We start from the raw sequence: 25138 nt of genomic DNA, 5'->3' as shown, positions 1-25138 counted from the left end.
ACTGCGCCCGCAGCACATGGACGTTCCCGGCCAGGGACTGAACCCCAGCCAAGCTTCAACCTACACCGCAGCGGTGGCAGCAGTGGATCCTTAACCCACTGCGCCTGGTTAGGGATCGAACCCCCGCCTCCACAGCGCCCTGAGCCGCTGCAGCCGGATCCTCAGCCCCCACACCAGGGTGGGAATGCCACGCCTTTATTTTGACCCATGTGAGCACAACGCACCTCCTTGGGGGTGGGTCAAGGGGGACTTTGCCTTCCGCGCTGTGGCAGTATATGACGCGGGCACCACAGGGCCTTCTGGTGGCCCTGCCTGCAGCTGTGACCAGGCCTGCCCTGGAGGACAGGGCGGGGGGACGCCGGCTCTGTCAGCGCACGGAGCTGGCCCGTTCTCACGCACACGTGTTCTTCCTGGTGCCCCTGGGGTCGGGGCCTGCGCGGGGTCTCGAGGGGGTGATGCCCGCCCACGTGGGCCTGTGAGGTCCACCTGTGGCCAGTCTCCTCGGGGTGAGCAAGTGCAGGGCACGTTGGCGGCCCCGTCTGGGGAGCGTGGGCGTCACGCCGCCCCCTCTGCAGCCCCGGCTCTCCCTGCTGAGCTGCTGGCTCGCTCGATCACCTCCATCCACCTGGCGAGAGGTCGAACTGCCGTGACCCCTGCCCCGGACGCTGGCTCGGTCAGCAGAGCACGCTCTGGCCACCAGGCCATGGGCTGGTGCTTCACTTCTCCCCAAGGAAGATTCCCGGCCGCAGCGGGCCCGGGGCGAAACAAGGGCCAGTCACAGCCCTGGAGGCAGTGCCCAGCCATCCCCTCCAGGAAGCGGGGGCGGGCAGTGCCGCCCCCCCCCCCACATTACCTCCGGAAGGTGTATCTGCTCTCAGCCCGGAAGAAGTAGACGTGGGACTTGAACTGGAGCTTGAAGACGTGCTCCTTGTGGACGCCGTCGGCCTCCCTGGGGACGCTCACGCGGTAGCCCAGCAGCGGGAGGCTGGCCAGCGGGTAGTCGTCCTGGAGGAAGGCAGCAGGGCATGCGCTCTGCAGGGCGGGCGGGCACAGGCAGGCCTGGTCCCCACCCCCGGGCGCCAGGCTGCACCCTTACCTGATGCGTTTTGTAGAAGAACAAGCAAAAGTTGGCGACCACCACCCAGAGCCTCTGCCAGCCGCTGCTGTTTTTGAACTTTCTCAGCAGGTACCCCGAGAGCTGATTCTGAGAGGAAGAGCCAGCAAAGGGGCCTTAGTGGCCCAGGCCTGCCAGCCCCAGACAGCCACTCCTGGCACTGTGCCCCCCAGTGCAAGCCGAGGTTCCTGGCTGCCTGGTTGACGGTCTAAGGGAGTGGGCAGGAAGTAAAGGGACACTGGGTTTCTCCCCCTGTCCTCACAAACCCCCGTGACAGACATGGAGCCAAGGCGGCCGGGGTCTTGGGGTGGCGGCGGGCTGTCCCCTCAGCCGGCGTAGGAGGGGCTGCCGCTCTGGGCACTGGGTCCTAGCCCGACTCTGTGCATCCCTCGGGCCCCCCAGCCAGTGCTGCCTTTGCCCCTGTACCTCCCGCTGGGGCGGGGGGCTTGGGCTGAGCACGTCTGCCAACAGCAGAGACAACAGAGCCCTCTGCGGCCCAGGCCGTGACTGACGGCTGAGGAGGGGTCCAGGGCCCCACCCGCTCCTTCGCCTGCTTGCTGGTCCATGGGTTCGACAAGCTCAGGACCACCCCAAGAGGAGGCGGCCTGGATGCCAGAGCGTGAAGTGGCCGCTCCAGGAGGTGGAGGCAGCGGGGCAGCCCTCTCAGGGGGACGGGCCCGGGGGAGAGCTCCAGGACGCTGCCCCTGGGGGTAGGGGGATCAGCTCGAGGCCCAGCCCTGCCCTGTGGACCCCGGGTCCTGTCCCCTAGCTGCCTGCACAGGCAGAGGGCGCTCACGGCAGCTGTACCTCGACGGCTGCACTGCGGTCAGCCCTGGAGACACTGGTGCTGCGGTGCCAGCACACGTGCACAGTGGTGGTGGCCCGGCGCTGGCCCTGCCCGTCCGAGGAACCCTGGGCGCTGCAGCCACCTTCTGACTCCTGCTCCAGAGGCACCTCTTCGGAGGACCCTGGGGGAGCAGCCAGCCCTTGCTCAGAGAAGGGACCACCTGGGTGGGGTGCGGGCCTGCGGTTCTTGGTGCCCGGTCAGCAGCAGGCAGGGGGCAAAAGCACCTGCTGCTCCCGCCAGCAGAGCTCGGGCCCTTCCCCATCCAGGCCCGGCCCGGCCCTGTGAGAGGAAGCGTGTGGGTCCAGCAGGCAGACCGCCACCAGCGCCGCCTCCCACAGACAGCACCCTCAGGAGCGGCTGGTCTCCTGGGGGGCTCCAGAACTCACCGTGGGAAAGGGCACACAGCACGCTGTCTGCGGGTGCCGGGGCCGTGTCGCCGCTGCTCTTGGCTGCCTCGATGGCGGTGTTCAGGTCCTGCATCCATTTCTCCTTTTCCAGCTGGGAGCTGTGGGCCAGGGCCGAGGCTCAGCTGCTGGGCAGGGCGCACGGCCGGGGCTGCTTGTCGCGGCCTCTCTCCCAGGGGCAGCGGGTCAGGGGCCGTTACCCCTCGTGCACCCAGCCTGCAGCCTGCACCCCTCAAGCTGGAACGGGGCGCTAAGTCTCCGCTGCTGAGATAGCAGACTGGCTCCTGGCTCCTCATTCGTTAGGCTGCCCGGTTTCCTGGTGGGGAGGGTGTGAGTGTCCTGTGCCCTGAGGCCAGCCAGGACCCTGCAGGGTGGCGCTGAGAGCCGGGGCTGCCCCCAGAGACGGGACAGGTGCCGCTCCTCTGGAAGGCGCCAGGACGGTCGCGCCTCAGGACAGGACCAGGCAGAGTGTGGTGCCGATGGCCATGGGGGAGCTGCCTGGGTTGAGAGCCCGGGAAGCAGGGAAGCGTCCCCGTGCTGCTGCGCTGTGGCAGTTGGCCTCCTGCTGCCCAGCCTTGGGGACAGCTGGCAACCCTCTGTTTCAGTGCCCCCCGCCCCCCCCCCCAACGCTGTCCTCGGTGAACCAGGGCAAAGAAAGAGCCCGGTGGTGCTGCGGCCGGTCTCTGCACATGGTCTCTGTGGTCACAAGGCCCCTGAAGGTCAAGCTGCCCCCGGGGCTGTGCAGGTTTTGTTTTGTTTTGTTTGTTTGTCTTTTTAGAGCCAGATGTGCGGCATGTGGAGGTTCCCAGGCTAGGGATCAAATTGGAGCTGTGGCTGCTGGCCTACACCACAGCCACAGCCACACGGACAAGTCATGCTTGTGACCTACCTACACAGCTCACGGCGGTGCCAGATCCTTAACCCACTGAGTGAGGCCAGGGATCGAGCCCACGTCCTCACGGATACGAGTTGGGTTGGTTACCACTTCGCCGCAAAGGGAACTCTGGGTCATACAGCCTTGAAGCCGTGCACAGGGAGGCGTGTGTCTCGGTGACAGCAGCACACAGCTCGGAGGGGACCCGGGGCCCAGGGGATGCAGACACGGGGGGGGCCCCCACCTGGCTGCCACCACGATGGTCTTCTGAGCTGCGTAGATGGTGAAACAGTGCGGGACAGGCCGCTCCTCGAGCTCTTCCACCTGCGGGCAGGAGAGGAGGCGGAGCTGTGACCCGCTCGGCGGGGCCTGCGGCAGGACGCAGGCGGTGTGGGCGCTCCGTGTTGTCCAAGCCCACGCTGACACTATGCGGCTACGGGAGGCCTGAGGGATCCCCACGCTGGGGCCCCTGCCGCCCAGTGGGCGAGCTCAGGGCCACAGGGCGCCCAGCTACTCACCGGTGGATCCAGCACTATTAGCTGAAAATCAAGCACAGGAGAAAACGTTGAGCAATTTCGTTATCGAAAAGGGAGTTGGACAATTCATTTTATAAGCTGCTACCAAAACCGAACAAAGTTAGATTCAAAGAAACCCGCACAGACTAACCTCAATCATGGGAGAGTAAAGGAAAGAACTCCAGAATAAAATCAGACCCAAGTGCAGCATTGAGACTGTCCTGTGACCCCGTCAGCTTGCTCTGGGAACGCGAGGGGGGTTGACGAAAGCAAGCTGACGGGTGGAATGCAGTGCTGCTGGTCCAGAGCTGCAGGAAGAGTGACCCCTGCTCTGCATGCGGAGACCCACGGGGCTGCTTCCGATGGCCTGTCTCGGGCAGAGGAAGCTGTCCACCTGGTGAAATTGGCTTTCTCAAGCCAAGAGCTGCCACCTTCAGTTTCCAGTCAGGAGTGAGGGACGAGACCCTTACGGGTGACCCCCCAGGAGGGACAGTCCCTGAGCAGCACCCATGGGATGCCACCACTGAGCGTCAGGCCAGACACAAAGGATCAGAAACTGCGAGTTCCTGTTGTGGGAAACAAACCCGACCAGCATCCATGAGAACGCAGGTTCGATCCCTGGCCTCGCTCAGTTGGTTAAGGATCGGGTGTTGCTGTGAGCTGTGGTGTAGGTACAGATGTGGCTTGGATTCCGGGTTGCAGTGGCTGTGGTGTAGACTGGCAGCTGCAGCTGTGATTTGACAACTAGCTTGGGAACATCCCTATGTTGTGGGTACGGCCCTAAAAAGCAGAAAAAAAAAAAAGTGTACACCCGTGTTGGGAGAGACAGAAGTGGAACAGAACTCCCAGGAAGAGTCAACTTGTAAAGACAAGAATGTTTTCATGATGATAAAAGTGTCAGTAAGAAAATGAAGGATTCAACAAGTAATGGGGGAACTGACCACATGGGGAAAAAATGCTACATCCCAATAAAAAAACAGAGAAAGTAAATTTTAGGCACATTAATTATGAGAAAAATAAAACTGCACACACCAGGAAAGAAAGTGCCAATATGATCCTGGGGTGGGCAGAGGCTTCCTGAGCCCACACCGGAGACAAATCCCCTAAAGGAGAAGATGGACAGATGTGACCACAGAAAAACTCCTTCGGCAACGAGTCTGTCAGGGCCCCTGTGCCAGACGCCGTTCTGGAAATGAGACACACACACAGTCCCCATCTGGATGGAGTTCCAGCTTAAACCAAGCTGCAGGCAGCGTGACGAGGGACTGCTGACCCGGGGGAGCATGCGTGAGGGTTTGGAAGCGCCTCGTGAACGCACAGCGGGAACCGGAGCAGCAGGGCGCAGAGAGGCGCAGAGAGGCGAGCGCGCCCAGTGACTTAACTCGGGGACTGAGAGATCGGGGAAGCGTGGAAAGATCCAGCGGTGCTGTTTCTACCTCTGGAAAACCAGATGTTGCAACATGCCCAGGGTCAGGAGCTGGTTAGCACACTGAGGCTGGGCTCGCAGCCCACATCCCTGGCTCCGGAACGAGCTGAAGCGCAGAGGACACAGAGGACTCTGGAGACGCGGTGCTGAGCAAAGCCAGGTTACAAGACAGCTGGACAGGATGGCGCGGTGCCGCCCCGGGCTGACTACCGGGAGGTGAAACGAGCAGGGATTTCCATTTCACACTTTCAGTGTTTTTCTATAAAGTGGAATTTTAAAAAGTACTTTGGGAGGTCGCTTCGTGGCTCAGCGGTAACGAACCCGACTAGTATCCATGAGGACGAGGGTTCCATCCCTGGCCTTGCTCAGTGGGTTGGGGATTCACGATGCTGTGGCTGTGGTGGAGGCCGGCAGCTGCAGCCCTGATTCAACCCCTAGCCTGGGAACCTCCATGTGCCGCAGGTGCAGCCCTTAAAAAAAAAAAAAAGTCTACTTTCAAACAGATGAGGTCTGCTTCCAGGGGTGGCAGATGAGGTCATTCGAAGCGACCCCTTTCTGCTGAGAGCTGGACAAGCGAAGGACTTAGAGGTGCCTGCGGAGGAGAGCTGCCCTCTGGAAGGAGAGGGGAGGCGGGAAGAGCCAGGGAGGGGGAGGGCAGTGCTGATGCTTCAGGACTCGGGAACTGGAGGGTACGGACCCCACCTGTCTACGCCTGGATGGAGACCTGGGGGCTGCAGGGACACATGGTCACTGTGTGAGATGTTCTGGACACACAGCCCATCTTTATGGCAAAGATGAACTGGGCTGCTCATCTCCGCCGTCCACAGACGGGTTTGGGCTGAGTGCGGTTTATACTCGAGGGCGTCGGGCTGTCAGATCCTCTGTGACCTTCAAGGTCACAAAAGCGCTGACCGTGGAGAAGGCTGACCGGCTGCATCACATCAGCACAAGCACATCCTTGTGCTCATCAGAGACAACATCCCCGCGCCATGTCCCACTGTGACGGGGGAGGTGGGGGGGGTGGGGACGCGGACTTGCCCTGCCGGCGTGTGGTGTAAACGGAGCCCAGGCCCGAAGCAGCTCTGGGGATGAAGCTTGTGCCTCATCACATGGGGAGGCCACACAGGCTCCGTGCAGGCCACTGGGAGCCTCCCTGAGCGGGTCTTGCCCTGCAGCCCCCACCCCCTTTTTAGCAGCGGTGGCACCTGTCTTGGTTTTTGAAGCCGTGTATGTGAAGTAACTGATGTGACGCCGCAAAGAGCCAAAACGCAGCATCAAAGACACGGGAGTAGAAGAAAGCCAAGGAAGTAAAACCCCAGTCCGCAGAGCAGGGCCTGGGCTTCCTCTCCGGGTGAGCTGTGCCGGCCCCACAGGAGGGCCGGTTCCTGCAGGTGCTGGGGCTCGGGCGGCGCTGCCCCTCCAGGCCAGGCGGGAGGGACCAGGCCGCGGGAGGAGGCACTCACCAGCATGCCCCGCAGCGGGAGGAGGCCGCGGGTCCGGAAGCGGCTGGTCCCGGAGGCGCCCCGGCTCGTGTACAGCAGCACATCTGAGAACTGAGAGAGGGGCCTTCGCAGGCGCTCTCGGCACCGTGCACCACACCCGCTGCAGCTCCAAGGGCCGGGAGGGAGGGTTATGCGGTTTGCTGGCAGTTTTTGGCAAAAGGGGGTTTTTAGTTCACTCCCACGCTCATCTCTGCCTGGAGGGAACCCCTCGGGCCAGCGCCCGCCTTGCCAGCGGGAGGCAGTGGGGACTTCCAGCTGGTCCTGACAGCCGCCCTCCCCCAGGATGGCCTGGGTTGGAATCCACTGACCAGGTGGGGAAGGGAGGTGACAGGAGGCAACCCGGTGGCAGCAGGGACTCTCTGGGAGGAGTTCCGGGCCGCGAGGCAGCCCTGGGAACTGGCGCTTGGCACAAGCAGAGCGGTTTGCTCATCCCACAGAAGCCAGGACAGGGCAGGTGGCCAGCCCGGGGGTGTTTCTGCAACCCCTCCCTGCTCCTGAGCCAGGCCCACCTACCAGGAGGAACATCCTTTGCTGCAGGCCCTTCTTGGTGAGTTTGCGCAGGCAGCCCTCCCGGATGAACTCCTGGAAGACAGCGGGCGTGTGAGCTCCGGCCTCCCCTCCTGCCCCCTGCTCTCTGGGCGGTGAACTTAGTGCCCCGTCCCTGAGCTCCGCGGGCAGCTGCGCCGAGGGCTGGCTTGCAAGGCAAAGGGCATGTTGAGGGGGAAGCTTCTGGAATGTCCTGCCCTGGAGACGATGTCTGAGTTGGGCTTAGAGAAAAGCCGGGCGGGGCAGCTTGAGGGTGGAGAGAGGAGGGACAGGCGGCTCCGCCAAACGTGGAGATGACTTGCCAGCTGCCGCCCTGGCACCCGAGCAGAGGGTCCTAAGCTAGAGAGGGCCCCGCAGCCTGGAGATGGACCCTAGGGAGCTAAGTAAGCCCTGGCAGGGGCCGACCCCACACCCCTGGCCGCCCTTCGGTGGAGTGGGGGGGAGAGGGTCCGCCTCTCCCCCAGGACTCGGGGTGCAGAGGCTGGCCGTGGCTGGCCACCCAGCTCCCACCCCCACGCTCTGTTTTGGACTCTCATGGGACACGTCCACCACCTGTTGTTCCTTCTGGGCAAAGAGAGGAACACGGGCCCGCGCCCTGCAGACGCGCCAGAGGGCCCGGCCTTCATGGCCCCCAGGTGACCTGAGTGAGGCACGGAAAGGAGGCTCCTCGCAGACACGGCGAGATGGGACGTCCGCCCAAGCCGAAAGCCCTGCCCCGCTCGGCACCACCAGACTGGGCCGCAGCCTGACCCCGGCCCCCGAGCCGTGGCCCCCACCCCGCCTGTGCCCCAGCCCTGCAGGGGGTGCTCCCCCTGCAGCCTCACCCTCTCACCGTTGTGCCCCCTCGTACCAAACTAGTGCCCCGCGCAGATGACTGGTTAACTAAGGCAGCTGGCGCCCCGCGCAGACGACGGGTGTGGTCGCTGAGGACTCAGAGACCTCGACTCTAGCACCGGGGCCAGCAGCACGGTCTCGCCCGGCACCTACGTCTCAGAGCCGCCCCTGTCCCCGCTCTGTGCGGCCACTCTTGTTTATCTGCCCTTCTAGGGACAGTTTCCTGGGGCCACCGCCCATGAGACGCTGCGCGGGGCCCTCAGAGAAACAACAGATGCAACGCCCTCTGGACCCTCGGGAGCTCCCAGCCAGAGAACCCTCCGAGCCCCACGCTCGCAGAGGGAAAGGAAGCAGCGCTGTCCTGGTTTCCAGTCCGGGCCCTTGACCTTCCCCACCAGGGAAACGCAAACGAAAACCCCAACAGTCCCCACTCCTCGAAATGTGAAACAGAAGCGCCCACGCGACCCAGCAGGTCCACCCCCAGGTCTGTGCACACGTACGTGGCCCGGACGGAAAACACGTGTTCACACCTGGACCTGTGCCCGTGTGCACGGCAGCACCACTGACAGTGGCCCCCCGGTGGGGGTGACCCAAGTGTCTGCCAGCAGAGGAACAGATGCATGTGACCATTTGGTCACAAGGAGGAGTGAGGCCAGGACACGCACGACACAAGTGACCCTGGAAGACATGGTGCTGAGTGAAGGGAAGTGAGACGAAGAGGCCGCCTGCTGAGGCCCCGCGTGTGTCCATGTCCGGGAGGCAGACCCCGGGGCTGCGGAGTGCGGCGGGGTGGCTACAAACAGGGACGGGGGTTCTTTAGAGGGCCGAAAATCTTCTGGGCTTGGTGTGCTGGTTGCACAACCTCGTGAACATGCTGAAAACCAGTGGATGGCACTTTGACTGTCTGTCTGTTAAGGGTAATGAAGTCACCAGCTGGAACCCCCCCCCCGCCCCGGGTCACTCACCCTGCCAGGGGAGACGAGGTTCTCAACGCCAACCAAGTCCCGCTGCAGCTCCATCAGCTTCTGGAGGTTCTCCAGCCGGAGGAGGCTGTGCTGCAGTGTGGCCGTCACCCCGGTAATGACCTGGAGGGCGTCTGTGTGAACAGGCCCTCGGTACAGGTGGGGGGGGGGGCGTGGACAACACCCTTCCCCCACCTGTTTGTGACAGGAACGGACGTTTCTAAGGTGGTTTTAATTCCAGAACATTCTACTCAAAGTCCTCCCAGGACTGCCAGGAGCAGCACGTGTAGATGACCTGGACATTGGACTGAGCAACCCTCAGGCTTGGAAAACGACTATTGTTACAGGCAAAGCAGTGTTTGCTCCTTAGGGAAAGTGATTTACTGTAGTTCAAAGGCTAAATAACTTTGGAGTTCCCTGGTGGCTCAGCAGGTTAAGGATCTGGTTTTGTCAGTTCTGCGGTGCACGTTCACTTTTTAAAAAAAAATCTCTTGGGAGTTCCCATCGTGGCGCAGTGGTTAACGAATCCGACTAGGAACCATGAGGTTGCGGGTTCGGTCCCTGCCCTTGCTCAGTGGGTTAAGGATCCGGCGTTGCCGTGAGCTGTGGTGTAGGTCGCAGACGCGGCTCAGATCCCACGTTACTGTGGCTCTGGCGTAGGCTGGTGGCTACAGCTCCGATTCAACCCCTAGCCTGGGAACCTCCATATGCCGCGGGAGCGGCCCAAGAAATAGCAGCAGCAACAACAACAACAACAAAAAAGACAAAAGACAAAAAAAAAAATCTCTTGAGGGCCATACCTGTGGCACATGGAAGCTCCTGCACCAAGGGTCAAGCCCGAGCTGCAGCTACTGGCATATACGCCATAGCCACAGCAAGGAGAGATCCTCAACCCACTGAGGGAGGCCAGGGGTCGAACTCGCAGCCTCATGGATGCCAGTCAGATTTTAAGCACTGAGCCACAGTGGGAACTCCTGTGGTGCAGGTTCAGTCCCTGCCTGGGGACTCCCGCATGTCGTGGGAGCACCACCCACCCCCGCCCCCCAAAAAGGCTAAATAACTTGCGCCTTCAAGGCATTTCTATCTTTTTCCTTGAATGGAGGAGCAGATGATAATCATATATTTTAGGCAAAGATGCAAAGGTTTATAATCAGGAAGGGAAACTTATTCAGAGAGGAAGCAATCAGACCCAGGTCTCTGCAGCCCTGACCGGGACACAGTGGGAGCCGCGGCTTGGCAGTGACCACATCCTTCTTCTCCTGCTGGAAACAGTCGGGGGACCCTGCTGTCCTTTATCAAGACCCGCCCTGACTGCCTGGTGGCCCCAAGAACTGCAGCCCTAGACGTCTGCCCTCACTCTCTTCTCTTCATTTACCGGCTGGAAGAAGTGCTAACCCGGCCTCACTCAGGGCCCCCAGGACAGTGGTGAACTGAGTGTGAACTCTGCAGCTTAGGTCACACATGCGGGTTCAAAGCTTGGGGTTTGCGTTTTTGTCCCTTAACACACGAACCTCCATCAGAAGCTCCCAACAGCCACGTGACCCAGAAGTTTGCAGTTTAGGGACAGAAAGGTCCGTGGGCATTGGGTCCCTCCGGGCCGCCCACACCCAAACCCAGGACTGGTGGAGGAGGGTCCCGGGAGCGCGCTCACTCACCACGGCAGTCAGCGCGGTCCTGGTCCCGGTCGGGGTCCCCGCGATCCCTGGGGTCTGGGCACCCGCACAGGCGGCCCAGCAGCCGGCGGTAGTGCCCCAGGCGCTGCAGCGGCTTCAGCAGGAAGGCGTTGAGCGGCAGGTAGCAGACCTTCTGGAGCTCAAAGTTCCGGCACAGCGCGTCCAGCCTCCGCAGGCGCCTGCTGGCCGTGTCCAGCCCTGCCAGGACCTCGTCCAGCCTCTGGAAGTGGTGGGTCAGCGCCTGCGGGGTTGGGAGGCTTCAGGGCCGGTGGGCGGGACCCTCTCTGCCCCTCCGCCCCTCCTCCCGCACGGCCCCCTCCAACCCTGCCCTCCACCCCGGCACCGCGCCCCCCTCCCCAAGTTACCCCCTCCCCCCCTCCCCCATCCCCACCAGTCAGACGCTCCCCTCCCACCAACACCACGCCCCCTGCCTCCCCTCAGGGGGTCTGGCCCTGCCCCCTCCCTCTGCAGGCCCCGCCCTTCCCCTCCCCTCTGCGGACCCTACCCTTCTGCCGACCCCGCCCCTCACCTCGGGGCCCCGCCCCTCTGCCGGCCCCGCCCCTCCCCGCCTCTCTGGGCCCCACCCCTCTGCCGCCCCCGCCCCCCCCTCCGCTGTCGCAGGTCTGTGGGGTGTGAAGTCCGCTGTGGCCGCGCAGAAGAGCGGGGACCTGGGCTGGGAAACGCGCCGGCTGAGCCCCATCCCTCTCTCCCCCACCGCCCCAGGGACACCCGGCCCGGAGCCCATCCCAGCCCTGACGCTGTCCCGGGGGGACCTGCGGCGGCGGGGGCGGGGAGGGGGGGCGCTGTCCGAGAGGAGGGTCTGGGGTCGCGCTTACAGTCAACTGCAGCATGTTCCGCAGCAGCACGTCCCCGATTCGCCGGTGGCCGCCTGCTGGGGCGCCCGCGGAGCCTTTCCTGGGTGGAGACGGGCAGACAGCATCAGGGCCTCGCGGGCCAGGGCTCCCTTCCCGGACGGGCGGGGCGCGCGGGGCGGCCTTACCAGAGCGCCAGCCTCTGCTCCACCTGGTGCAGGAAGCCCCTGTGGAACGCGTAGATGGGGTCCACGCTGGAGAAGAGCAGGGCCGTCAGGTCTGCGGGCATGGCGTCCTCCTTGGCCACCGCACGCCGGAACCACTGCAGGAGAGCGCGGGTGACGGGCGGGGCCTGGGGACCCAGGGGCTGGGGCCGGGTGATGGAGAGAAGGTGGTGGGGGCTGGCTGCCCTGGCCCTGGGTGACAGGGGACGGGGAGCCTTGGAAGGGGCCTGGGGGTCTGCGGCCCGGGGTGGGGGGACCACCTGGCTGGGTGACGGGCGGTGCAAGTGACCAGGGCCAGAGGGCCCAGGGAGCCATCCCCCCAGGCAGCTCCCAGCATTGCTCTGGCCACCTCCTGGCCGACCGCCCAGGTTTCCCGACCTGAAAAGCTTCAGAGGGTCAAGTCCCCAGTGTAAGAAGGCTGGAGCCAGTGTGGCCCTGACGAGGCCACGCGTGGGGAGCCACGCGTGAGGAGCCGCGGCTGGCAGCCCTGCTCGGCGCCTCGGGCCCGGCCTGCTGCAGCCGCGACGAAAGCCAGGTCTCCAGGTGTGGGTTTCCTACCACGGTGATAACTTCCAGATCCTTCAGGTATGTTCGCTCCGTAGCGAGGATCTCCTCCGCTATGAAGTAGGCCTCGTCGGCCGGCGCGCCCTGCGGGGAGCACACGGGGTGAGCCCGCAGCGGTTCCCGCGGACTCGCTGCTGAGCAAACAGCGCAGCGCAGGTGGGTCTCCCGCAGGTGTTCTTCGCATGTCCTGTTATTCTGTCTGAAAAAAGAGCTGTTCGGCCCTCGCCGAGTTCCCGAGCTCCGGAACTGTGTGCCGGGCTGCGGGAGGCCGCCACTCCCAGGACAGGAGCCGGTGGACCCACGACACGGAAGGACCGCAAAGACGCGGAAGAGCGAGGACGGGAGCGTCGTGGTTCCCGGCACCCAGACAGGTTTACCCCCGCCAGGGTCTGACCTGAGCAGTCGCGCTGGGTCTGCAAACCAGGGTGGGAGTTCCCTCCGTGGCTCAGCGGGGATGAATCTGACTAGGGTCCATGAGGACGCGGGTTCGATCCCTGGCCTCGCTCAGTGGGTTAAGAATCTGGTGTTGCTGTGAGCTGTGGTGTAGGTCGCAGACGTGGCTCAGATCCTGAGTGGCTGTGGGTCGGCCGGTGTAGCCCGGTGGCTGCTGCAGCTCCGATTCAACCCCTAGGCTGGGAACCTCCATCTGCCTCAGGTGTGGCCCTAAAACAACAACCCCCCCCCTCCCCGTGTACATGCCTTAATGCAAAAGGTCTCAATTGCTAAACGGAAACCACCACGGGAGCCGCAGTGAGTCGCAGCAGCAACACCTCAGATCACTGACCGCCGTTTCCACAGCCGGTGTGACCCTGCAAGTGCGAAGGGTTGTGGGCGCCATCGAAAGGCGGCGCAGAGACCAAGTGAGCAGACGCCGCTGCAAGGAGGGTGCCAGCAGACGTGCCTGATACAAGGCCACCACGAACCTTTAACAACAGGGAAAAATCCGTGTCTGTGAAGCACAGGAACCCGGGGTCTGCGCTAGTGTGTGAGATGACCAAGGACGAAGCCTGACGCACAGAAAGGCCTTAGAATCACCAAGCGGTGCAAAGTAACTGCCCGAGTTGGAGCGCGGGGCTGGCTGACGGACCTGAGGGCGGAGTGGACGGGGCCCCGCCCTGGGCTGCAGGGGCCAGCAGGCCAGTCCGCGGCGACAGGCCCCTCAGCCTCAGGGCGGGGAGAGCAGTGCTGGCCCCAGCAGGGCACAGACCTCAGGCCCGCCTGGGCCGCATGCTGTGTCTGGTCCCCCAGGGCCCCACCCCACCCCGGGCCCTCGGATGGCCCCTCCTCCATCCTGTCCTGGTGGGGGCTGGCAGGACGCGCTGCCTCCTGGAGAGGCCGGGGCAGGGCCACTGGGTGGGTGGGACCAGCTCAGAGGTCAAGGATGAGGGGAGGGGCAGAGGGGGAGCCAAGTGGTCACGGGCGGCAAGGCAGGGTCGGGGGTGGGGGCGCTTTCTGTGAGGCCGGGGTGCTCTGGAATGAATCTGGGGCTGCTCAGGAGCTGCAGGGGAGGTGAGCCCGCGTTCCGAAGGCCAAGGTCTGGGTGGGTGGAGGCGGCCAGTCTGCCAGGGGAAGGCGTGCCGGGAGGGGCAGCAGCCCCAGGCTGCAGGCGACGGGTTTGGGGAGGAAGCTCGGGGTCACGTTTGCACCACAGGAGCCAGAGACATCTTTAGATACCAGCGTGGAGCAGCCTGGGGAGGGGAGAGCTGAGGGCCAAGACGTCTCCCGGGCCTGCCTGCCAGGCGGGGCTTAGGGAGCTTCTCACGCCAGCTTTTCCCAGGCCACTGGCAGCCACTCCCAGTCCCACAGCATCTCTGGGGAGGCCCGCCCCGCCCGGGGCCCTGGTGCCCCCCGCAGAGCTGCAGGTCACCTTTCCCGACTTGATGCTCTTCACATCTTTCTTCCGGGGCTCTGTGCCATTAAACACCACTATCCGAGTCCCAACTCAGGAAAACCTCTGTAAGACGCCATACCTCCGTGGAGCGTTCCTGCTCGGCCGACTGCCCCAAGAGGCCCGTGGTCTGGGAGGCCCCGGCCCTCCACCCTGGTCCCCCCCAGGCCGAGCACCCCAATTCTGGTTCGGATTGTGGACGCGTCTGTGCGTGCGCTGCTGGCAGGGGCTCTGGGGGAGGGCCCAGCACCTCTCCCTGCGAGCAGTGAACATGTCCAGAGAGAGGCTCGGAAGCAATCACAGCCGCTAAGGTCACAGTAATGCCGCAGGTGCCCCCAGCTAGTGACGAGGGGCTCATGGACGGCCAGCCAGTGCAGCCACGGTGGCCCCTGAGTCCAGGGCAAAGATTGCCTTTTGGGAAACTCAGCGGCCAGCCCCTCAGTCCTGTCCCCAGGCCCCAGGTCAGGGCAGGGGGAGGGACGGTGCCCATGCGAGGAGAAGCATCTTACGCCTCTTCCACCCCGTGGCACCTCCAGCTTCATTAAAAGGAGGACAAACAGCATGTTAAGTGGGAGACTGTGGTGGTGGCAGTCCCGGGGAACAAGCTGGCACACGTGCTCTGAGGGAGGGTCCCCACAGCTGGGCAGCCAGATGCCAAGGCAGGGAGGGGCATGAGGCTTGGTCAGTGACCCCGGGGTTTCCAGAGCCCAGATGCGGCTCAGCCCCGCCAGGAGAGTCCTGGAGAACCTGGGGCCCCCATGGGGATGCTAGTTCGCTGCTTGGTGCTGGCCTGGGGGCAGCGGGAGAAGCGCTGTCCTTGCCTCGGGCCACCGCCTCCCCATGCTCCTCTCCTTGTCTGCGGCCCCTCCTGGCCTCACTCCTACCCCAGGATGAAGGGGAGCCTGCAGGGGTTCACTTCACAGGTCCCAGGGCCTCCCCTGGGGCTCGTCCAGGCCCCCCCTCAAGCCACCAGCCCATGCCTCTCCTGACCCCCAGGCAAGGGGCCGGCACCCAGGCCTCCTCCCAGCAGAGCAGAGGGAGGGAGGCCATCAAAGGAACAGGGCCCTGTCTTGGCACAGAGACCCCTGGAGAGGCGGCGGGAGGGTCTCAGGACCAGGGAGCCAGCCCGCCGCCCGCTTCCACTCAGAGAGCCCTGGCTTCCAGCCCAGAAGGCCCCGGGGGTACCCACCTTGTGGTCCATCCTGGTGACACGGGGGGCGGGGCTCAGGAGGGGGGTGGAGCCCTGCTCCGCTGGGCCCAGCGGGCTCTCCTGGGTGGAGGGGGGAGGCTGAGGACTCTCCTCCGAGGGGCCTGGAATTGAACGGGCGATGGAGCAAGAGGTGAGAAAGGGTGCACGGGGGTCGCCTCAGATTTTACCGAGTCCCAGAGGGACGCAGGCAAGAGCGGTTACAGGCTGCGCTGGTTTCCACAGGCAGAGAAGCAGCAGGGCAGCGGGGCTCCGGGCCCCGCCTTCCTGGGAAGATGTGGCTGTGACCAGACAGGGCTGCGGCAGGAGGCTGCGCACCTGCCAGGCCAGACTGATGCCGGTGATCCGGAAAAGGAGGCCTGCTCTAAGGCCAAACTCGCCAGCCGCTGACTTAAAAAATGGTACCACGTGAAATTACTCATCAGACGGGTTTCTACTTCCTTGAAATGTTCACCAACGAGGATCTTATTCTGGTTTTCACCACGTCTTAAAGCAATGCTTTCGACTAGATGAAGCCAAAATTTTGGTCTTGTTCTAAGGAGGCGAATGATGAGGTATATTTCACCCAACATTTTGTAACAGAGAAATTCTCTGTATTCTTTAAAAGTCCTCAAAAGTTATTTTTTCTAATGTTTTTCTATTAGAAGTCAGAAACTATTAAATGCCAAATTTGGAAGGTACCTTAAAGCAGAGTTTTAGACGAAAAATGTAACTGCTGTTTAAAAGCGTTCCGAGGTAGAAATTTCCCTTGGGTTTAAAAATGTATAGTGTTTTAACACCCAAACTACCAGCATCTCTGAGTATCACTAAGTTGGTTTACAAAATGCTAGAAGAGAAGCAACTCAAGGGGAGGCCCTGGTGCTTCCTCGCTCCACCCATGACGGGCCTGAGGCTGGAGACCACCTGCCTGCAGTGACCAGTGCTTTGGGCCCGCAGCTTGGGAGCCTGCCGGTGGCATGGCGCTGCCAGCCCAAGGCAGATCCTCCCATGTGGCCTGAGGGCAGGACGGAGACCTTAATTTCACATTGACAAGCTCGGTGCCCTGCCGTCCCACCCAGGGCATCTGGGGACAAGCCACCAGCGCCTGAGGATGCAGGGCTGTCCCCTGGGGTCCCGCAACGGGCCAGATTCAAGACACGAAGAAACGGTCGCGGGCATTAGAAAACCCAGACAGTGTAAGAACATGGACTTGTTAGAGCCAGTTTATTAAAATCTGCTTTTATTACACATTTCAAACATGCTCAGTGACCTTAAAATACATGACATACCTATGTCCTCCTCCCCCCACACCAGGCCCGCATGGTCGCTTCTCGAGGGACAGCACGGCCGAGGGCTCGGGCCGCGCCTCCTGGAGAAGAGGCAGTTTCCGAAGGCGAACTCTCAGGAGTCGCGCTCCAAGGTCCTCTCTGCCCCTAATGAGCCCAGAACTGCACACTGACTCTTCAGAAAAGGTCTAGATGCTTCTGGTAACTTAGAATCTGTTCATTCTTCACAGCTGTGCTGCTCAAGGTGAGAGGCCAAGATGCTCCCTGGTCATGAGGTCCCCCGTGTGCCCGTCTTCCCCGCCCGCATAGCACCGGCCTCCCAGATGGGCCATCCGACACGGAGCAGCCGGTGGACCGACCGGTCGCCGGAAAGTTTCTGCAAAACCTGACTTTGTTACTGTGTGGTTTTTTGGTTTTTTTTTTTTTTTTTTTGGTTTTGCTCTTTAGGGCTGCGCTCGTGGCGTATGGAGGTTCCCAGGCCAGAGGTCAAATCAGAGCTGCAGCTGCCCGCCTACACCACGGCCACAGCAACGCCGGATCCTTAGCCCACTGTGCGAGGCCAGGGATTGAACCTGCGTCCTCATGGGTACTAGCTGGATTCGTTCCTGCTGCGCTACGGCAGGAATTCCTTGACTTTGTTTTAAACAGGAGGTGACACTTGAGGAGGCGCCAGCACTGAAGCCTCACGTGATGAGGAGCTGCAGACAGGCCGGCCGGGCTCAGGGGCCTCCCAGGGGAGACCACAGCCCAGCAGTAACCTCTCAGCAAAGAATTCCCGCAGCAGGGGGCCCCTCCACGGAGGTCAAAAGTCATGACGGGATGCCGTCACTGTAACACGGCTCCATCTGTATCTGCAGGTGCGATCAACGGAGGACCGAATATGCTTCCGGAAAAAATTCCGGGAAGTCCCGAGAAGCAACACTGAATTTGCTGCTCTGGCAGCTACTCCCTCAGCACCCACGCCGTGTCGGGGTGCAACGCGGGGACGACACGGACTGCACGGGAGCGGGTGCGCGGGTGACACGTCTGCACCGCGTGGTCTCGTACGAGGGAGAGTCTGGAAGGAGGCGTCCTGCTCTCTCTGGGGCCCTGGAACTAATCCCTGTTGGACTTACTGACTCCCAGAAATGGTCAACCCAGATTTAGTGACCAGAGGAAACAGTGCCGTAAATGAACACCAAAGGTTTATTAACTCTCGGCCACAGGAGAGCGTCAGCAGTCCCGTCTCCTTCCAAGCTGGCCAACACGGATGCTACGAGGGCCAGCCAAGCCATCTCTGGGGAGACGTTTTTCAAGACGCCGGGGCCACGGATCCGAATGCGCGGCGGCCAGGCCGACCTGGACATCGGGTCCTGGGGCCGCAGCGGGCTTCGCCCTCGCCGGCTCGGTGAGGAGCCTCGCGGTGTGCGAGAGGCCGCCGAGCTCCTCCTGCCACCCAGCCGAGCCGGGTGGGTCTGCGTTCGCTCGGCTGCGGGGGCGGGGCGTGGCATCAGGAGCACCCGCCTCCTTGCAGCCGCTTTCAGACATTCCTCAGGTCCCGCGAGTCCGCGCTGCGCGCTCGGAGCCGCAGGTTGCATCATGTTCGGGAACCCTCGGGCCCGGAAGCTCTCACCCCACGGTCAGGGCGAGCGGGGCCGGGCGCGGCTCCCCCGGAGGTTCTTGCGTCCCAGCTTGATCCGAGGCTTCCCGAGGAGCAGAGCGGCTGCCACGCGCCAGCAGGGGACAAAAGAGGAAGTCGCCCATAGGCCGGAGGCTCAGCTGCTTTTATTTCCTATCTTTCAATTCTCTTCTTCGAATCTCTGTGATAAAAGAAAAATCTCTCCTAATAGCGGAGCAAGAGGCGGCTCCGGTCTGGAGGGTCGGAGGTCCGGCTGCAGGTGCGAGGCCGGAGGGCGGCGTGAGGCGCAGACGGCGACCCCGAGGACCCAGCGCCCGCGGCATCGGCAGAAACCGTTCCTGCTCCACTTGTGAACTAGGATGTCACGAGTCACGTTTACACAAAACCCGGCTCAAACATGAGGCAAAAGAGCAGCTCATCCGAGGGGTCCCGGCTCCTGCTCGGGGCTTCCTCCTGCCGTGTGCTTGTCCCTGTCGTGGGGCCGTGGGCCAGACGGGAAGTGGTGTGGTCACCTGCGCCCAGAGGGGACGTTGCTCGGGCAGGACTCCCAACCGGTTCCCAGCGTTGTCTTGTGTTTCCTTCTGAGGAAACGAGGCCCCTCCCTTGTTCAAAGACGCGGGCGTCCCGACCACACCACGGTCACACTCGGGCCCTGTGCCCGCCTGATGCCTTCCGGGTGGGTCCTCGCTGAGTGACACGCTCGGTGTCCTTGTCCTAATAAAGGACGCCCTTCGTCTGAAGCTTGAGGCGCTCACGGGTCTTCTGAACAGCCGAGCGAGGGAAGCAAGGCTCCAGACAAACTGTTCAAACAAAGCGCAAAGGCCGCGGGCGGCCTCCCTTGGGCGAGAACACGCTTGGGACGGAAAGGCCGCTCAGGTTTGCCCCCTGCTGGCCGCCCCTGCATCAGGGGCGGAAACGCTTTTGAGCGGATTCTTGAAATCTGGTTTATCACTGAGGTGCCACCAGCTCATCCCCGAGCGGGGGGATGCCAGGCAGTGGCGGGTCAGTCAGTCGGACTGGGGTTAATACGTGGGGGACACTGCTATGACCTCTTGTTCCCTCCTCTGAGTTGGGAGGCGCCTGCCCACTGCAGGCTCCCAGGGAGTCTGTGCCCACTGAGCCCTTCCTAGAGGCTGCCGGGCACCTCCCACCCTGCTGCGTGGGGGCCGGGTGCCCTAAGACCCCAGGGAGAGCCCAGCCCTGGCCCCAGGTGCCCACTGCCCCGTGCATCCTGGGAGAGCCCTGGGGCTGGAGGGACGCGGGCAGCTGGGGGAGGCGGCTGAGCGGGGAGTCCCGTTCGGACTCCAAGGAGCTGCTACAGTGTGGGTCAGAGGTTTGACGGTGGCCTCCCCTACGGGAGAAAAGGCAATAATGGCCTCATTTCGGACTTACGAAGGCAGCAGCACCGTTCTGTGCACAGGAGACGCCAAGGACCACGTGGTCCAGCCCCAGCTGCACACAGCTGCCCTCGGCCCAGAGCAGCAGGCCCCAGGCTCCCAGCGCCCACCTCTGCGTGCGGAGCCAGCGCCCACGGCAGGCCCGGGGGAGGACGCGGAGCAAAGCGAGGCACGTCCCCGGGGCCTCAGGTAGGGCGTCTCCACCCACAGCTGCCCCAGACGGTCAGGCGCCCGTGGCCCGTTGGCTGCTCGGAGGCCCATGAAGACAGAGGCACGGCTGAAGAGAGATGTGGCGTTTCCGGGGCTCACTTGACGCAAGAGATAAACTGTAATGGATGTAAATCGAACCCGCAAGCCAGCAGAGGGAAAGGAAGCCGGAAGGCCCACTGAGAGCCACAGCGAAGAGCCCTGATTTTATTGCACAAGCAACTGAGACGTCTGATTAGCACACAGCCGCAAGTGTACAGACGGCAACTGCAAAGGGAGACGGGCTTTCTGGGCCACAGACCAGGCGGCCTCCGTGTCTCTTTAAAGAACGAACAAGTTCAGACGCACAGGAGATGCAGCTCTTGCCCCGTTTCCAGGCATGAGCCGCCCTCGCGCCCGAGGCGGACTGGGCCGGGCGCGGCGGGCGGGGCTGCCGTGGAGCCAGCAGGGCCAAGCGGGGCTTCAGGACAGGGACTTTGGGACGCCCTGGCCAGGCCGCCGCGTGTGAGGACGGCCACAAGTCTTGGTTCTAAGGATGGGCTTCTTCGGCGATGCTCCATGAACCAGGAGGGCAGAGCGAGCGGGAGTGACCACACGGGACGGGCACCGAGTGTCCGTCACCGCAGGCACGGCAGGCTCACCGCCACCGCCCACCTGGTGCCCCCAGCGAAAGCCACTCGGGGGGCTGCAGCAAAAGCCACAGCGTGTCCGCCCCAAGGGAAAAGGACCCCGGTGTGGCTGCCCTGGGAAACCCTCCGCGGCGCTGCCCTCTGCCCAACCCTCCGCCACCACTGCTGCTCTCAGGAGCCTGTTGCTGGAGAAAGGGGCCCTGACCTAATCCCGCGTGGAGAGGAGCAGAAACAGGACCCGCCAGGACCGGTTTTAGTACAACCGCACTGGGATGCGGCGCTGCTGCTGGTAGTGTCACACGCCGGCTTCTGTGGAAGGCCTGGCCCTTGGAAAACGCAATGCAAAGCAGACTTACGACTAATAAAACAAGTACTCTGCAAAGCGGACCACCACAAGCGGCCGTCTCAGCGGGCCAGGAGGTGCTGGCTCTGGGGGCCTTGCAGTGGGGCCACTGCTGCAGAGCTGCTGCCGCGACCACACCACCAGGCTGGGCCAGAGTGGGGGGATGGGGCTGGGGCGCCCCTCCCGGGAGGAGGGGGAGGCACCAAGAGGAGCGCGTCCCCAGGTCCCCGGCGCTTCGGCGGACGGGCTCCTGAGGCAGGAAGGGCTGTCCAAGTCGCCGTATTCAAGTCGGAGCGCTTGCCCTGTGGTCCAGGTACTGTCACTACATCACATTCGTCAAAGACAAGGCCACGCGGCCCTCGGCAAACCCAGGAGAGGCCCGCCGCTGGCGCTCGGTTGGAACGGCCGTGGATGCTTTCGTATTTACCGCGAGCCACACCCTCACTAGTGGGCACGGGTCTCTGCTGGGGCTGCAAGCAGAAGGCTGTGGCTGTGGCGGGAAGAGAGCGCTCCTAGGCCTCTCAAAGAGCCCAACACCCCTTTAAGAAGCGCCTTGGTCAGAAGGGACAAGCTGGAGGCAGACATGCCGTGAACGTGCTGGGACAGGAAAGCTCTTCTCAGGTTCGCACATCTCACCACAAAGCTCACCCAGAATCTGAACACAGCGCCCTCACCGCAGCGTCCACGCAGCGTGCGGGACGCGGGTTCGGTGCAGGGCGGTGCTGCTCCTCTCAGAGGCGCTGCCCCTTAGGGCGGCGGGAGCGGGGTCAGGGGCGGCGGGCTTCTCCACGAGCTGCTGGCACCAAAGGGAGGGACACGGTGCCGCGGGGCAGGGCACCCACAGACCTGGCTGTGCCCGGGCTGACGGGCACGTCAGGCAACCAGGCAGACCTCAGCGTGTGCGACACCCTGGGTCGTGTGTCTCGGGGGTGAGTCTGCTGGGGCTGGCAGGGTGTCCTGATGGTTCCGAGACGCACCGAGGCCCCTGGCCGGGTGACAGAAACAACCCCGGAGAAGGCGTGCAGCCGGGCCACCCGGGCACCGCAGGGCAGGTGCTGGCCTCCTCCCCCGTCCTCTTCCTGCTGCTGTTTTGAAAGCTTTCTGAACAAAAAGCTAAAAATCATCTTGGGAAAATGAAGTTTCACTGAACCAATGAAATAATAACCCTCTCCTGGGAAGGCCCGGAAGACGCCCGCGACAGAATGTATGCGGATTCCGAGGCGAGGCCCACGTGACAAGGCCCCACGTCCCATGGCCCCGGCTGCTCAGCGGCTAGGACCCACCCGCATGCGACCACCTGCCCAGACGCCAAGCCAGGCTCCTGCGGATGAGAGCAGGACGACAACCCTGTTGACCGAGGGGCGTCAGCACGGCCAGGAGGCGGGGACTGAACCCGCCCATGGGCTTCGGGAGCGTGTCCACACCCACTGCCCCCACAGGACCCCTTTCTGAGAGACACGAGAGCACAGACAGGCGACCCGACCCGCTGTCCCCACCAGTGACTCATGACTAGGCCACACTCACTGTAGCCGCAGCACCTCCGCAGCCACTGACCGCGGCCTGCGAGGACCCCGGCCTGCACCCCTGGCCCGGCGGACACAGCATCGCTGAGGCCGCTGTGAGGCTGGAACGTCCCGGTGGGCTCAGTTCAGCCGAAGCCCCTCAGACTCAGCCGCCACGGATGAGGCGGGGGACACCATCGGCACATCCAGGAGGAAAACCAACCTCTCTACGTGCCACGGCGGCGAGACGTCAGACCAGAGACGACGCACAGAACCCAGCCCGCGGGCTCGCCGACAAACCCCTGCCCGCGCAGGCCCGGGCCGAACTCGAGGGACCCGGCGTCGGCCCGGCCTCCACCCCACGGCTGGACGCCCAGAAGGAGCGAGACCTTCCCCACGGCCTGGGGACAGTGTCCGCGACGGTCCGTCGGGAATGGCCAGCAGCCCTCTGGAAAAGGCTGAACCCCTGGAGGCTCGGGGGCCCCCAGGCGCCACGTCCTCACGGGGAACAGCGCCGTCAGTCCAGAGGGAGCGGCTGCTGCGGCCGGAATCGGCCTTCTCTGCAGGCAGGCGGAGGAGACCGCAGCCCGCTTCGGCCAAAGCTCCTCCAAGCACAGCACGTTCCTGGGTCTCAAGCGGCAGAGGCGACGAGATGTCTGGGCGACCCTGGGTGCAGCACAAGGAGGCCGCAGCCGCTGCCCGCCCACGGGGTCTGCGGGGCTGGCCCGACGTCGGGCGGTGCGAGCGGACAGAGCCTCCACCCTCAGCTGCGCGAGAGCCGTGACACACGTGCCGTGAAGGCCCCACACCAGCCGGGGAGGCGCAGGGCTCCCCACGGGGCGCGCCCGTGTCCCCTGAGCCAGAGTGCAGGCCCAGTGAACGGAGCGGCAGAGGTCAAGTCCTCCGCCTCCGGGGGACCCGCTGGAAACACTCATGTGTGTGAATTTGCTGCGTAGCTTTTGACACCCTTCCAAGGGGAGGTTCTAACTTTCTGACGTTCAAAGCCGAACGATCAATCAGAGAGTCAGGGGAAAAAGCGTGTCCAGCCGCGCCTGCAGGATCGCTCGCTCCTCTGAAGCCTCGGCCCACCGGGCGGGCTTGCCTGTCGGGCAGCCCGGGGCCGTCAGGACCGGCTCTCATCTACCCACTCCCCTTTGACGTCACTCCGCAGGTCAAAGGGGCGCCCCTCCCCGCTCTGCACGAAGGGGTTGCTGAAGAAGAGGCTCACGTCCAGCGGGGCCTCGGCCTCGGAGCCCCACGAGTCCGTGTCCGAGCCGCTCGAGTCCTCGGCCGTCGTGGGCGGGCAGCTGAGCTGCTCTAGCTGGTCGATGATGTCCGAGAACCGGAAGGCCGAGCTGGCCTCGGAGCGGACCGAGCAGGCGGGGAAGTTGGCCATGGAGCTGGCCTCGGACGGATTGGCGGAGCTGGGCGTGAGCGCGGACAGGCCGCCGGGCAGCGGCGCGTTGCTGAGCGAGCTGGTCTCGGACCGGTTGTTCCGGAGCGAGCTGGTCTCAGAGGGGCTCAGCAGGCGCTGCATCAGGCTGGCCTGCGCCTTCACCTCCAGCAGCTCCGAGGTGTGCGAAGGGTGCACGTCCACGCCCAGGCCGCCCTCCTCCTCCAGCTCGAAGCCACGCTCCCGGCTCCTGCGGATCACCCCCGGGGAGGACCCCCCCGGGCTGGATGGGGCAGACCCTGGGCAGCCACACAGCGGGGCCCGCGGGGCCAGGCTGCCGAGCGGGAGAGCAAAGGCCTCGGAGCCTCCGGCAAAGAAGGAGATGTCCGCGGGGTCGTCGTCGATGAACTCCTCGGACACCTGCAGCTGGGCGCTTGTCGACGTGAAAGCAGGGCCGCCCCCGCTGCTCTGCTGGCCGCAGGGGTGCCCCCTGCCCGAGGGGGACGAGCCCGACGCCAGGTCACCCTCAGCACCATCACCCCGACCCGCCCGGCGCGCCCGGCCGGCACCCTCCGCTTCTGGGTCTGAGGCACCGCGCCCCTGCCCCGCGGGGCCACTGGGGCCGCAGCTCCCGACAACACGACAAAACCCAGCACCTTGGCAGGGCTGCAGCGCAGGCAGCCCGGGCGGCTGGGCCCGGCTCGCGTCCCCGGCTCTGCCGCTCCTCTCTGCTGCCGGCCACCTGGCATCTGGAGCCCACGGCTCCCTGGGGAAGCCGTCCTGGAAGCTGAGCAGGCTCGGCGGGGCTGGAGGGGAGGCATCTGACGACGGTGGGGAGGCAGGCATCCTCAGGCCCTCCGTGAACGAGATGCTCTGGGGTGGAAATCGAAAAGAGAAAGAAAGGAGCACGTCAGCCCAGACGGTGCGCCACCGGGCAGAGCCGCAGAGCCACGGGGCCCGGGGTGCACAGCCCCTCGTTTCTACCCCGGCTCCTAACAGGAGGGCAACCGCTGAGACTCAGCCTTTCAGAAGCGAAGATCCAGAAATGCAGATGGGACTCCCAAAGGACACAGGACCATCGGTTTAGGGCCCCCTGTGACCCCTTTCTCTGCGTTAGGCATGAGGTGTCTGTGTGAGCACCCGCCCCTCACGAAAAGCCCCTGCCTCCTCCACCTGTGTCACCCTGAGGTTGCCCGGGGCCGTCTCTGGGCACCTGTCATCCCCTGGGGCCTCGAGGCCTGGAAGAAGGAGCTACCCGCTCAGCTACCGGGACCCCGAAGCAAGGGGACGCGCCCGTTGGGTCACTGGGGGATGGAAGGCACCGGCGCCGTCCACGCACACGGAGCCCGCGGGCGTCTCAGCCGCGCTGGAGCGACCCACGTGGGGAGAGGC

General features: G+C 63.9%; 1 protein-coding gene across 7 annotated transcripts in view; it reads right to left on the bottom strand.

Annotated features, from left to right (window-relative positions):
• Positions 1-158: 158 nt before the first annotated feature.
• Positions 159-25138, bottom strand: part of FARP2 (FERM, ARH/RhoGEF and pleckstrin domain protein 2) — an 81224-nt gene continuing 56244 nt past the window's right edge. The window contains exons 13-28 of one of the 7 annotated variants that reach the window (XM_047774005.1): positions 24403-24619; positions 15375-15496; positions 12292-12381; positions 11698-11831; positions 11534-11612; positions 10680-10938; positions 9028-9158; positions 7196-7264; positions 6644-6733; positions 3758-3778; positions 3484-3563; positions 2348-2466; positions 1922-2082; positions 1097-1204; positions 854-1005; positions 159-625 (exon numbers count right to left, since the gene is read on the bottom strand). In XM_047774005.1, the coding sequence (XP_047629961.1) occupies positions 556-625; positions 854-1005; positions 1097-1204; positions 1922-2082; positions 2348-2466; positions 3484-3563; positions 3758-3778; positions 6644-6733; positions 7196-7264; positions 9028-9158; positions 10680-10938; positions 11534-11612; positions 11698-11831; positions 12292-12381; positions 15375-15496; positions 24403-24619 (1902 nt within the window). In that variant the 3' untranslated portion in view covers positions 159-555. The other 6 variants (XM_047774007.1, XM_047774006.1, XM_047774012.1 and 3 more) reach the window with 6 other exon arrangements.

Source organism: Phacochoerus africanus, chromosome 3 (assembly GCF_016906955.1).
Source record: "Phacochoerus africanus isolate WHEZ1 chromosome 3, ROS_Pafr_v1, whole genome shotgun sequence".
Classification (NCBI taxonomy): Eukaryota; Metazoa; Chordata; class Mammalia; order Artiodactyla; family Suidae; genus Phacochoerus; species Phacochoerus africanus.
Note: the sequence above shows the minus strand (reverse complement) of the source record. Positions and strands in the feature narration are given on the sequence as shown.